Source organism: Lissotriton vulgaris, chromosome 6, assembly GCF_964263255.1.
Source record: "Lissotriton vulgaris chromosome 6, aLisVul1.2, whole genome shotgun sequence".
NCBI classification, from domain to species: domain Eukaryota; kingdom Metazoa; phylum Chordata; class Amphibia; order Caudata; family Salamandridae; genus Lissotriton; species Lissotriton vulgaris.
Genome location: NC_141694.1, coordinates 1,325,371,387 through 1,325,386,134, shown reverse-complemented (window position 1 = coordinate 1,325,386,134; position 14,748 = coordinate 1,325,371,387). Strand labels below are relative to the sequence as shown.

General features: G+C 45.1%; 1 protein-coding gene across 3 annotated transcripts in view; it reads right to left on the bottom strand.

The window, feature by feature from the left end:
- SASH1 (SAM and SH3 domain containing 1) overlaps positions 1-14,748 on the bottom strand; it is a 576,231-nt gene that overhangs the window by 387,549 nt on the left and 173,934 nt on the right. For 2 of the 3 annotated variants that reach the window (XM_086927459.1, XM_086927461.1), the window contains exon 1: positions 12,969-13,420. The exons of the other annotated variant lie outside the window; for it this stretch is intronic. In XM_086927459.1, coding sequence (XP_086783585.1) covers positions 12,969-13,067 — 99 coding nt within the window. In that variant the 5' untranslated portion in view covers positions 13,068-13,420. Of the gene's footprint in view, positions 1-12,968; positions 13,421-14,748 lie in introns of those variants that run through there. 3 annotated transcript variants of the gene reach the window in all.

Genomic DNA, 14,748 nt, shown 5'->3' with positions numbered 1-14,748 from the left:
ACACATCATGGGGCGGCAAGAGTCAGAAAACATATGCACTCTTATAGAGTGCTCAATGAAAAAGTCGTTCCCTAAATGTAAGCAATGGAAGAATACCTGCCAGCTAAAGAAAATGATCATAAAGATACTATGCTCCAGTGGAAGGGCAAACACAATAAAAGCACGGCAAGCCATTGAATAAGAAGCAAGCAAACGAAAGTGACAATAAAACCTGACAATAAAAAGCAATATGCAAACTTGGAAGACACTAAGTTCACTACAGCTTTTCTATGGCCAAAGAGTAGACCTAGAAACAGTGGGCAAGGCCTTAATTTATAAACCAATTGCCCAAGAAGCTTTGTCCCATAAGAGTCGTTCTACTTTTACAATTACACGAACTCTTTCGCCCATGCTTTTTAATGGCATGCGCTGCCAAATTCAATATCAACAAATGGTTCTTGCAGCATTGATTCTAGTTTCCCCAATCTATACAGTTTTGAATGACTTTAAATTTGAAGAGTCAGACACGGACAGAGAAAAAGGGTATAAATGCAGGGACGAATAAGATAATAAATAAACAATCTACAGAGATTTGCCTTAAAGGACTCTCAGGGGGTCATGAGTGCATGAAAGTAAGCACCCAGTTTGACAAAGGCAAACGAGTTCAGGTTAGAAGTTAATTTAGAAAGTGTAAGATATGAAAAACATTTCAAATAACATATTTTGTTACAGAAGCGAGAGTCCACTGGAACAGTTTAACACACCCAAAAAAAAAAGATTCCCATCCACCATACACAATCCCTAATCTCTTCTGCAGCCTACTTCTCTGCTCTGTTAACAGAACATGCACCAGGATGCTCTGGGAGGTAATGGGGGTAAGGGGGCTAGTATCCACTTGCTTAGGCTAAAGAGATGGGTCAGGGTAATCATGCAGTGCCCATTGGGCCTGTATCACTGATTAGTGTGTGGGCCTTTTTTAGAAGTTTGTGGGCCTAATTTGTGGCCAGGCTGAGCTGGTTTTTGCTGATGATTTCTCCTAATATAACCATAAACCTTGCCTGCAGCAGACATGAATGCATGCAGTCTCCCAGACCTTGCCAAATATTCCTGCAGCGTTTCTTTACAAGTTCAAAACTGGCGCGATTTGCAAATATGTCCGACGAGCTATCTTGTTCGCTAATGAGGGGCACTTTTATTTTGGTGTCTGGGCCTGGTTTTTTTGTTCCCAGTTCGACCCTGTTATGTGCGTTCTTCTAAGCAGAGGTTCTGCAAATGATTTGAAAATGCAGACAGAAAATGCCTTCAAAGGCCAGTCTAAGAATGAATAGGAATGAGGTAGTCTGCCGGCAGGCCACGCTAATAACAATCGTTTTTGAGGTGAGTCGCAGAGCAGGGATGTGGTCATCACCGGTGCAGCCAAAGCAGTGTCACCAGTGACCAGGACCTTGATGGGCCCCCTCTGGATTCCAAGCATGGTTTACTTTCCCTTAACAATAGAGGACGGTAGTGCATATCCTTGCCTTATGTCACCTGGTGTCCTTTCTTTACCTCGTAGAAATACCCAACCGGAGATCTCACAGAGCATGGAGAGGGGTACTGCTTTTGATGCGTATGGTCTGGGTCTGATACATTCAACTAATTTTCCTCCAGAAAAAACCCTCCTTGTTTCTGCGTCCTTCTTAAGTAACCCACTGGACGTACTGCACAGCACTGAGAAGTTTCAGCAACAGACATATTGTATATCAAACTTTTTCACAGCATCTGTACCAGTACGCAATGTAAACTTTATTTACAGCTGTAATTTGGAATTACGTGTTCGTCACACCTTTTAGTGATGACTTTGGATGAACGGTTGGGCATGTGTTGCTGACTACTACATTTCTAATCGCTGGGCAGGTATCGCGACAAGGAGTTTAATTTATTTTTTTAAAACACACCAGGCCCAGAATCCAACGTGTCACGCACATCGAGTGAAAGACGACTTCACTCTAATTCCTCATCACATTTCTTACAGTTTAAACCTTTAAATAGAAAGGGAAATGACATCTGCAACAGTGTTTGTTTTCCCCGAAGCCTTTTGTAGCCCCTTCCTGTAATCCCAACACACCCAGGTACACTGAGGCAACGTGGCATTGTTACATTTCTATGCGTGAGCGTGCAGGCAGAGCACACGCAATTGATTCAACTTCCCGCCATATTCTGCCCTCATTATGTAGCGCTTCCTGAGGAAATCCGTATTGGGACCAAAAACTGGGCGTTTTAGGTTGAAGGATGTGAGCTCCAGTGTTGTGATTTCTTGTCAGGTCTCAGCAGTTCAAAACGTAGGGTTTCAAAAAAAAGAGACAAAAAAAGAAGGGTGGACTCAGGCCTGGGTGTGCAATGATCCCTGAAGACCGTGTCTTGTTGAAGAGGCAGTATAGTAGGGGCCACTGGAATTAAGTGAGTCACTGACATCACGTTAAGAATGTGACACTCTTCAGGGGTAGTAAAAGCTATATAAATGCAATTACAATACAATACAATACAATACATTATGCCACGTAATTTGACTGTCCTATTTGGTCTTCTACTGCCGCATAACTCCAGTGGCCTTCAGAATACCTCCTGAAGCAAAATTTAGGCTAGCCAGTATTGCTTTCTATGGTAACATTTGTCCTTCTACTTCAAGGGTTTGCGGAAGCTTAAACTGCGACAAGCTTCCCTATGAACAGTCTTCATAGACCCCAAAGGAGCAAAGACCGGGGTTTGCTCTTCGGGTACCCCAGAGTCATGACCTGATTTCTGAGCTTATGCTCTCTCAGACAAATGCAACGTCTCTCCAAAATTAAGAGAGGATCATTCTCATGGAGGAAACTACGAGGGACAAGGCAGCCTAGGGGACATTTCTCTTAATACTTCACCAGTCCCAGTTCTGTGCCACAGAGCTAGTATCAACTCCAAACTGATCCAATGGGCAAATCCGGATATCGTTGACTCCATGTCTAAGGCAAGCGATGATTCCATTGCCTGAGCCAGATGAAAAGTAGTTTTAGCGTTGGTTTTTGACGGACAAGTGGCAAGCCTAGACATAATGTTTGGGCCTCCTTGTTACATATATTTGCTCAACATTTACCTGTCAGATAATTTATTTGTGTGAAGAAAACATTTCAAGCTACAGCCCCCGAGGAGTTAATCCTAGGTAGGGAAATGAATGCTTCTGTACTTCCAGGCATCCACAATGATAGCCCAGAAGGAGGATTGTGGGAAGTCGAGTACCCTTTTAAGTTTGCTCAGTGGATCCTTTTCTGTTTCGAGGACCCACTTTTCGGACTGCAGAGCAAGGCGATGCCAGATACATTTGGGGGATCTGTTCCACGTTGGTAAAAAGACGCAGCTTGCGAAGTTCTACCCATCTAAAATATATCTTTTGCTGTAACTTTTACCAAACACTTCTCAATGTGTCAATTTAGCTACTGATTTGTGAAGTATTAAACCTATGAATGTGAATCAATTTTGGATCTGCAGTGCCCGATTGTCCAGTAGAAACTTTTTAACATTTTCCAGCCGGTTCAGGCAACAAGAAGGAACATTCCAAAAATGCAGCCTAGATTTTTCAACAGGAAAATCAGTTCTTAGTTACCAACAGGCGTTGGGGATTCTGCAGATGCCACACAGATTTCTACCTCTACCTGAGTTAGTAGCCAGACAACGTTTAGAAGCCCACAGAAAAATGAATATCTAGGGCCAAGAAGGTGGGGCTGACAGTAATACATAGCAACACTGCACGATTGGAGTCACATTTGTTTTACCAGCAGCTCAGCCGAGATGCGGCTTGATATTATACCTCTTTGTAGGAAAGGTGACCAGCCAAAGTCACTAATTCACTCAGAGGGGCTTTTTGCCAATGCCTAAAGATGAATGCAGAAAGCGCCTGACTGTGTTTTGTTAGGGGGCAACTTGCAAAGTGGGGACAGAGAAAAAGTGAGTGAGGGTGCAGATAGTGCTACAAGATGTGAGCCCTTGGGGCGACATTTGAAGGAGTAGACCGTGACGTAAAGCACTGCAGAGAGTAACTGAGGAGAAATGGGCACCACTGCGGCAGAGACTCTCAGACCTGCCAACTCACGCGGTGCCAACATGTGACATAATATTGGCTGCCTTCGCGTGATCACCTGGTCAAATGCCAATATCAAACAGTGTGTACAAAGTGAGCCGGAAACCCCTGCATAGAGCGGGTTTCCAGCTCCCTGTGTGGAGACTCTGCGCAGCCAACATCCAACAGTGACTTACAACCTCCTTCGGACATCGCTTTTTTTCAAATTTTTATTTTCGGTGGGGGGGGGGGGCTGTTGCTGGACAGTGAAAGGCTCTGAGCCCCATCCATTTGCTTCATCCCTCCACAGAGGCCCATAGGTTCAACGTCCTGCCCCATTTCCAGAACCCGCTCCGTTGATGCCCCGCCCCTTCCTCACACAGTAGAATTAATGTCAAAGTTGGCAGGTATGGACTCTAGATGTTTCAATCAGCTTGCTTTCCATTCATTCACTCACGTGCGCTGAATATAAAAATACGAAGTGAAGCCAGGTGCACCGTTTCTTCGTTTGGAGGAACATTACCATAATTGTCCACGTTTGCTTCACTGACTTCTTAGTAGTCCCCCTCAGACTTAACATACTTTTCCTGCAGAAAGTCGAAAATATTTCTGCAGCTATTCTCATATTTTAGGTGAATGTTGTAGAGGAAACAAAATTACCAATGTATTACCCAACCCAATGGATCCTGGAGGAAATTTCCATTCAAGGAAAACACGCCTCAGTCGACAATAATCCTTACGGGCAATGGAAACTCACCCACTTGAGGAATATCGGATCTGGTTGCCTAGAAGTGGATTGCTGGAGTATATATGATGAAAAACACAAGTACGGGCCCCCTTGGCTGACCCCTACAGTTGTCAACATTTTCTTTGTTACTTCCCCTTGCTGCCAAATCTAACCTAATTTATAGTTCGGTCTTCTCTTACATATCCGGTTAAGCACTCCCTTGCATCAAGGGCAGACTATACAATATTGAGGTCTACTTAGTATATCCAAATTGCGAGAGGCTCATTAATATTCATGAGCCTCTCAATTTGTGCCCCCATTTGGATTCGCAAACAGTGTGATACACTCTGTTGTACATCCAAAACAGCACCTCGCAAATTGCAAGTTGCAAAAAACTTCCAATTTGCAAGGCGCTATTTTGCGCGTCGTACATCTGGCCCTAAATAAAGTATTTATGAAAATCGAAAAAATAAAAAGTCCCTACGTGAATACGGTACAAAAGGGGCACAGGGTCAGACTGTTCCCATGAGGCACAGGGTCAGACTGATTTGCATATAGCCATGTCTGAACTGGGGTGGCAGAGTGGGCTAAAGAACGGTGATGGATTAAACCCAGATCTTTTGACTGGGTGTGAGTGTTTGATTGGTTCAGATGCTCCGTCCATTACCACCCCCTTTTGTACCCCTTCGTGAATACCTCATGCCTCGCAGTGCATGTGTTGCCCAGGATCGACCTAAAAACGGTTTGTGGTATGAGTGGAGGCGAGGTGAGAACATGATCTTATGGTTTACTGTCAAGCTAAGAGTAATTCTTTGACTGAGAGACATCTGTGTTATGGTTTATATTGTGCCAAAAACATCAAATCTTAATGTTATTTCTTGGCTCAAACTTCACTTTTGAAGGGATTAATACTGAAAAGCATAGAGTTACAAGAAAGAATTTTTGAGTTCAGCTATGTGCATGAAAGCGCATAAAGCAGCGAAGACAAGCCACTGATTTTCAGTCTACTCTCAGTTCAACACTACAACACAAGATAATACTTTAAGAACAGCATAAAACTACTCCCATTCTGAACCAGAGCTTCATATCTCCATTAACACACACCAGTCACAGGCACCTGCACGTCACTAAACAAACAAGCACACAGAAATAGGAGTTGGTCTCATCAGCAAGGTGCAGTTTCAGTGCTGAGCAAAAGACCCATGTCTAGGCACACCCAGCGCACTTTGGGTGTACCCAGCGCACTTTGGGCTTACCCGGCACACTTTGGGCACTGCCCCGATGAAAACACAAAGGTGATCAGTCGAAGGCTGGGAAAAGTCTCAGCCACTGGCAATCACTTGGTGTCGTAATCCAGCCCACTGTATTTTTCACCAGTATGCCACTGTATAAAGGGTCCATTTTGTACAAATCATTCTTGGTTCTGCTACAGTAGGTACAGTGCAAACCAAGCTGACAGGCCAGACTCCCTCTGAGGAGAAACACAAGGCACTTCCAGAAGTTTTCAGTCCAGTTGGACCTCATTAGAGAGTAAAATCAGTAATTCAGTTACATAAAAAAATAAAAATCCATACAACTGGCAGAAATGTGCTTGGTCCACTTGATCAGATGGTCACAGATAACTGACCCTATTTCAGCTTTCCTCTCAGGCTCAAGCTCAGCACTTGGATTACAATAATTCTAGGAATGCGTAAAACAGAGGGAGCTGGGGCGGGCTCAGATAGCCCAAGTCCACGTACTGACAGCTAAATACCTTCAAAGTGCTGCATTCTGGCACTATTATCCGTTAACCTGATATGGGGGTTTCATTAGCAGTACTGAAGGTGCCTGCATAGCAGTGGAAAGAAGCATTTTCAAGGGGTTGGGTCAGACAAGTAAGTTCAAAGTCCTATCCCTGGTACAGCTCTAAGCAATCTTATCACTTGAAAGAGCAAACAATGCACTTTACAGCATGCTATCAGCTCCCATGCCATTTGCAGAATGACCCTTCTACTGACAGTCGAGTATGGGCAAGTTTCAGAAAGACTTTAAGCCACTTCCCGAGTTGGACTAAAAAGTGTTAAATCGGGTTAAACATCTTCACTTGGACCCCAGTAGAGGATTTGTACAAATTTCGCTCAGTCCCGAAATCAGGCAGCTTACTTCAGATGCTACCTGGAGGAAAGTGTGAAAGCTAGGAGTAAGGTGGAGATAAAATTGTGCAGAAAAACAGTTCCATAAACCTTTTTTTGCACATGATTCACAATGAGTCACCCCAAAAAAGTAATACTTGTGAGCAAAACAACTCAATACTGCTTGCAAACTGTATGTTTGTGCCAATTTTTAGCACCCTAGTTAGAATGAGGCCTTCCGACAACTTTTGCCAAAATGGCGGTTTGCTGATCACTACCCGGGTTAATTATTTAATGATGTGAATGTTTACTCGAGGAAAGCGTGTTACATGTGTTACAAGGCATTTCACAGATTGATCTTACATACATTAAATTAAGCCAGTCTAAGGGGCCGATTATTGTATGGATCAAATGTCCATAGGTATTTACTGTATCCTATATATTGATGAGGATTTCTTGGAACTCTTTCTTTCCTAATAGCTGGAGTAGAAATATAATGTATCAGTTTTGAAGACCTGATGAAGCAAGACCATGATGGAAGAGGACTCCGAAACGTTCACTATGTTCCACTTGGGAACATATCTGATGTTACAACAATACAGTTAGAGATTTTGATAAATCTAAATAGGAGAACTAGACCAGTACATACTGTCACAAAACATCTTTACAAAACACAGTCTTATCCAGGGGGCAAGGGTTGGATAATTCCTAAGGGCAATCCACATGCCTCATTACTGCGGCTTTCCGGGGTCCAGCTCAAAGGCGCAGATAGCATTCCCAACCCTCCCATTGCTTTGGAGTCATCAGACTGCTGGGAGCTGCCGCTTGTCCAACACAGCATTTCCCAGCATAGACACTGCCCTCACCACAAACCACCAACGTGGGATTTTGTGGTCAAAGGATGCCCTTTCCTTTTTGTGATCTGATTCTTGTGGTCAACCATTTATTTTGGGAGGATGCGGTGTCTGAGGAGTGTGATGATTTAGCCCAGGTCTTCGCCCCTCTGTCACTGTGCACATATCTGGAGCGCAAACCACGAGCTCTCACAGAAATCAAAGGGGGAGCCCAAATTTGATAATCGAAGCGTGTTCCTGTGTCGCGCTGTGAAAGGGGTTGCTCTCTCCACTCCCACCTCGTGTGATATTCTCATAAAAATAAGAGCAGCGTCCTCTAACCAATTACCGTGATTGCTGGGATACAAACATTTTTATCACGGTCAACTGATAATCTCTCTATTGTTTAAAACAGGTCTCTTTTTAATGGCTACAATTCAAGATTGATTTGTTTGTTATTAAAATAATGCGGCTGACCCCTGACCCTCAGACCAAGGTTATGGGCAGCCATATTGTATGAAGGCGAAACATGGTATGACAAGGCAGTAGAAGGATGCAATGTCACGACTTAAACGTGGGCAATATTACAGGCACTGGGACCAAGATCAGACACTTTTCGTTGGACTGTTGTGATAATTTCTTAGCACGAGTGGAGACATCCATACGTGCGTTCCCTTTCCAGAACAACCCTCCTTTTTCCCCTTCCCTGTGTGGTTAAAGGTATTAAACTTCATTGCGAGAAGCATGAAAGGCAACTTCACAGTTTATGCTTAATTTGCACTGCCAGCGCGCGAGCGGGAGGGAGCAAGGGAAGGGCGGAGGCCGTCAGTCTCTTCCTTTGAAGTGAGCTCAGTCTGAGCTGGGAGTAGTCTCTGTATATAGCCACGGCACTGTAAGTAATGATGTGGTACCACAGACGCTCGGAGCCAGGGAAGCGAGCTCCTGGCAGAGATGTGGAATAAACTGTGCCTACGTTACAGTAAAGCAGGCCAATGGGTCCCAGGGCCAGCTGGAAACTCCGTCCATCCGTCCCTTTTACGTGAAAAGCTTCACCCCCTTAAAATATGGGGAAATGAAAGTACCCTGGGAAAAGCAACCGGATACAGGACAGGGTTCAAGCACGTTTTTTGACCAAGGAAGGATAAGATGACTGGAAACTCATACTGGTAGCCGGGAAAGAAGAAGTCCCATGTGAAGACGCTCGCTGCAGAACTCAGAGTGAGACGTGGTGCCACGTCACTTCCTCTTTCCGGAAGTGGCGTGGCCCTCTGGCTGATGTACAGGCTGTAGAACTAGGGAATCAGGCTTCTAATCCTGGCTCAACCACTGTGTGAACCTACTGTAGCTCACTTTTTCACCTGTGCCTCATATCCCCACTGCCACATGACTGCTTAGAAACAGGCTAGCTCCCAGTACAGTTGTAATCGTAAATTGTATTTATATACAGCCAGATTCATCAAGCGAAATGCGCTCGCAAAAGGGCCAGATTCTGAGAATCTGGCCCTTTGCGAGTGCAATTTTTGCATTTGGAATTCATCATCCCAAATGCAAAAATCGCTAATAAAGAAATCGCACATTTGTGAGGAATTGCATTTAAGGAATCTCTATTTGAGATTCCTTAAATGCAATTCATGAACCATTTTCAAATTGCAAAATCGCAATTTTGGGCCGCTATTTACCACGAGGTCAAACCTCGTGGTAAATAGCGAAAATTTAGAAAAATGCATTTTTCTAAGTTGCATGTTACACACACAAATGTCCTTTGGACATGTGTGCGCAACACCAATGTAGATTACATTTCAGGGGTGCTACAGGGTGTCCTTTGGACACCCCTGGCACCCTAGAAATAGCTTCCTTATTTGCAATTAGCTAATTGCTAATCGCAAATAAGGAATAACTCCCCATTCATTCCTATGGGCCTTAGGCCTTTGGGACCTCCACTCACAACCCTGGTCTCTCCACAGTCACCTCCTGCCCTCACAGTCCAACCATGGAAACAGGCCACCAGACAGCATGCGGAAAAAACAGACACTCGCCACAAAGGCCGAACTGTCTAATCCCAAAAATCTGGCAGGAGCAGGACGGGGCCCCTCTCCCATGCAAGCTTTCAGTGCCTGCTTTACATTTTCAGCCATTAATTGGGGCAAGGCGGCAGCACTGGCGTGAATGTTACCAACATTAGCATAACAACGGTCTTCTCAGAGCAAAAACACGGCGCCATGTTTGTTACTGGCAGGTGAAGTATTTGCAGGCTGCAATCAGTGTGCTCCCTTTAACGTCGTGCTGTCAAAAGATTTTAGGAGGAATTTGCGCGAAAATTAGCAAGGTCAAACAGAAGACTAAACTGAGGGTTACCACAGGTTATGTTGCGTGTTTTCAAGACCCAGCACTGTGCAAGTAAAACGATGGTGAAAATTAGAGTGAAGAAAATGTAATTATGTACGACATGGTACGTAAAGTTCCCTGGGGTGGGGGGGGGCGCTATTGTGAGTGTGCAGAAGCCAAATATGGCCCACCCTGAGAAGAGTTGCATTATGGGTACGATAGAGTAGAGAGACAAACAAACACAGGCAATGCCTTCCAGAATCAGAGGCCGGGCCTGTAGGCCTCTCTGACTCACTGCTGTGCTGTCGCTCGGGATGCTGTGAAGTAATTAAATGCAGTGTCTGGGACTGCGACCCATGGAGGGCTGTCGAGTTTTGAGGGGCTCGGGTTTGCTCTCTCGCTGCAGGTGGCCCGGCCTATTGAAAGGAAGGTGGTGGCGACACACAATGTGTTTTAACTTACTGCATGCAAGGCTGAGACTGGCACAGTGACGGCTCTTCTAATGCTTGAAGTCACAGCCTTCCCTGGTCAATAATTCCAAAGTCAGTTATTGCTGTTAATTCGCCGTTTAATAATTTCACAGTCTAGCCTTCAGCTTGGCCCACAATGGCACAGTGAGCATTTAACAGCTGTTAATGACCTCAACAGAGGGCAATGACGCTTAAATAAAGACGATAAAAGCAGGGATGAGACCTGTCCATTAACACTGGAGCATTCTGTGAACACCATTGTATCCACCTATTTTCTTAGATGCACCTTCAGCTGCAGAAGTAAGACCCGGTTTTCGATTTAAAAGATCTGGTGGTGTAACAAGGAAAGATTGCCCGCCTGTTTACCATCACCAACATTCTGGTTATCGCACTATTCTTATTGCGTTTGCACTGGTGCAACAAATGACTTTACACACAGCACAGAAACAAACAATGACAAAAGTTACCACACAAGTAACACTTATGACAGACAGGGAGGTCAATGGCGTGGTCTCAAGCTTAGTATTCTGTGGTACGACCATGGAACAGGAGTCCTAATTCAATTGTGTCACCAGTGGTGCAAGGGAGCAAATGGGCCCCTTGGCCGCTTATTACATCCTGAAATTCAGCAATAACTAGGGTTCAGTGGAACCCGGTGCCACTGCACCTGCTATCAATATGGGAGTTACACCAAAGTGAAAATCAATGCTTATGCTGTTGAAATCAATGAAAACACCACGTGCTCCCTAAAAATGTCCTAAAAATGTCCACAAAACTTTCCGGGGTGCGCGTTTGCACTGTCAGTTTTACAATGCATGCCAGGCGAAGCTAAACTGTGAATTCCAAATGTAGTTCGAGTGCTCCTTACGTTTTCACAACACGTGGAAACTTGAACCCTGCTTCTAAACTCGTTCCATGGACATGTTTCAGCAGCCAGGCATGGAAATGTACCGTGGAGCTGAAAAAAACACTTGGCTCAGAATCAACTTCCCCGAAGAATATTTTAAAGACACATTACATATAGGTGCTCTCAGTGTGCCAAGGTAACATATTTCACCAAAGAAGACACCAGTGGGAGAACCTTGAGTTCTCAAACTTCCAAAGTCGATGCGTGACAAACTAATCCAGTAAAGGTTTTGGCTCTGCATTCTGGGATTTGTAGTCCTGTTGATCCCATGTTTAGAACAGGGCTGCTAGTGCCAGAATAAAAAAAAACATGACTGCATCAGCTGTTTATGCAAACAAATGAAAAACCTCAGGGATCTGTATGGATACAATGAAGTCTGTATTTGACACCTAAAAAGAATCTGATTTTCGCTCCACAGAGTGGAATTCTATGTATGTATGTAATCTCCCGAATGCCTTCAGGCGGCAGGGATAACGTAATCAGCAAGGGTTTTCACCACACCTGGGTGCACAGCCATGGTGCACGCACTAGCAGCACTTAAGAAAAGTCTGGCAGGGAAAGTATTTCTGAGTCATGCACTTTCTCCCTCGCTCTGCGGGGAACCCGAACTCGGCCAACAAAGTCATGCATGACAACTAAAACCAGTCCAAAACAAACCCGCGAAACACATTTCGAGGAACCAAACAAAAGTACAAAAACATATTAAAACATATTAAAATAAAACAATCGTTGCCTTCTAAGTACCTCACTGAATGTTTCCGACACATTTCATAGGACGACTTTAATTTGAAAACACAGTTCATGGCATTTTGTCATGTTCAGTGAATGCATGCCTTTTGGTGCGGAACGCTTTTGTTTTGGAAAGTGAAGGTATGGTTTGAGCACCCCGTCACGCTTGCTGCGCTGCAATCGCTGGTCAGGATGCTCTCGGAAATAACTTCTGTGACGTATGTATACATCACTGTGTACATATGCTCGATGTGGCGAAGTAAATACAAACAAAACAAAATCGGCTCAGCTGTTTGAACGGAGTATGAGAGCAGCCTGGATCAATTAGTAATGAAGTTCCAGTCTGATAAAGGCTCGCGCATACATTCATCCTTCCGAGGTCGGAAAACAGGAGTACCAGTTTTTGTGGGTGGCAACACTGTGCCACTGTAAATCACACAGACACCTACAACAAAGTATGTAGCCATACAGAAGTAAAAGCCAACAAAGCAATAAAGAACAGTATGATGATGCATCATGTCAGTGTGTGTGGGGATGGCTCTCAGTCCTTTTTGCCCCCTCCCGGTACTTACGGATTTACTTTCTTCGCTGCATAAGCAGGACTACAGTACCCAGTATGCACCTTCACAAATAGGACTGGATGATCTCTTCACGCCTGCACGGGGACATCTTGGGATCACTAATGGATTACGAATGCTATGAAAGTTCTCGGGTATGATTCAGGTCTGCTGGGTCTTCGGTGATTTGTCGTCCCCCAAGCTCCCCAGCGCTCTCCCCTCCCCCGACCCTTTCACCGGCTGCACACAACAACTCACCAGCATCCCCATCACATCGGTCCAGAGCCTGGAAATGCCATCGGACATGCCCGTCTCCTCCTGGGGCTCTGGACAGGCCGCTTGATCCTCCTCCTCCATAGCTGCTCCCCCGCCTCAGCAGTGCTTCAGCCCGGCAGTGTCAACAACCCTTTGCCCCGGGCAGGACCCAGGGGTGCTGCGTTTCTTAAATACTTCTCCGCGGTCCCGGGGCAGCGTCACCATGCTCTTCAATCTCTGCTTAATCCACCTCAAAGGGGAGCCGCTGAATTGTCCCTTGGGACGGTGGGCAATGGGCAGGTCGGCTCCCGTCCCCTCATTGCGAATCCCCCCGGGCTCTCCAGGTTCCTGCCGGCTGCCGAGCGCTGGACGGTGGAGTTGACATTCCTTCGAAAACTTTTCATAGCTAGACGAGGCTGCTACAGGCACACTCCAGCTGAAGGCTGGACTGCACCACAGAGGCGCGCACCAGGGGAGTCTTTAATATTGAGCACATGACTCAGTCTCCTGGAAGGTTGTGCAAAACGCAACACCCCCCGACTAAAAAGTATTTCAAAACAGCCAGCTTTGCACAATAAGTGCTGGCGATATTAAAGCTAAAATGTAGCAAGAAGCACAGAGGATCACTTGGAGGCTCCCCTTTCTTCTGAAATGGACTCTCCCGATTTCACATGACTGCTCACACTGTCTGTCCACCAGCTAAGGCTTTCAGCAACAAAAGGTGCTGTGATGTCAGTCAGGCTCTGCGCGTGGAAATGCGCCGCAGACACTGGGAGTGACATGCCTGTTGGAAGGGGGGGACTCTAGCCGCTTTACCAGCACAAGGAGCCCCCGGCGGACACATGGTTTCAATCGTAGATAACTGTTTACTGCAGAAATCGAGCTGAGTGAACAGAACAGGATGAAAGGGCTCTCGTGAGGACATGTAATAGCTGCCCCATGTCAGGTGCTAGTTGTTCGTTCACCCTCTCATGCTTTTTTGATTGCATTTTGCATTTTTCTCGTTTTGGTCGTTTAATTCAAAATACACGAATACAAGTGCGGAACCCAAAAGTTAAACAAAAACAAAAAAAAAGGGTTAAGTCCAGTCATTTTGGCCCCACAGGGTTAACTTTTTAAAAACATTTTTATATAGCAGTTTATTCCGCCATAATTACCGTTTCAGGCTGCTATCGGCAGTCGCAGGATATGAGAACGTTTACAACAGAACGAGGGTCGGCGGTGCACGAAAAATAGAACTATTTCCATTGCACACAAAAGCGGTACTCTTTTTATGACCATAGAGATATTAAAGTTTCATCAGTTGGCCCTGCCTGGATTTAAACTTTCAAATCATAGACAAAACTAAGCCGCAGGTGCGTCAGTCACTGTACCACCTTACCACTAAAAAAGGGACTAAGTGTAAAAGGTTATGGGGAAACACAAACGCACTTTATTTCTCGGGTTCTCCCATCGCTGTACGTAATAGATTCATACTTAATTCCTAAACCACGGACATTAGATGTATTTACCTCCATCAGTCTTGCCAGGCCTTAAACCTGCAATCTTGATGTTTGCATGGATGCGAGAGCTGATAGGAGGCTGTATATTCGGATGCTTTCGGTGACTGAAAAACAAAATTCCGTTACAAAGAAAGAGAAAGAATTCCCTTGCAGCAACATAAGGGGTTTTTCACCCGCCCCCTCCGCCTCACTGCATGTGACAAATGCTGATCGGCATCACCAAGGAGAAAGGCTTGTTGCCTGAAGTGACCAGTGTCCCTGAATCCGCTCCATCACCCTCA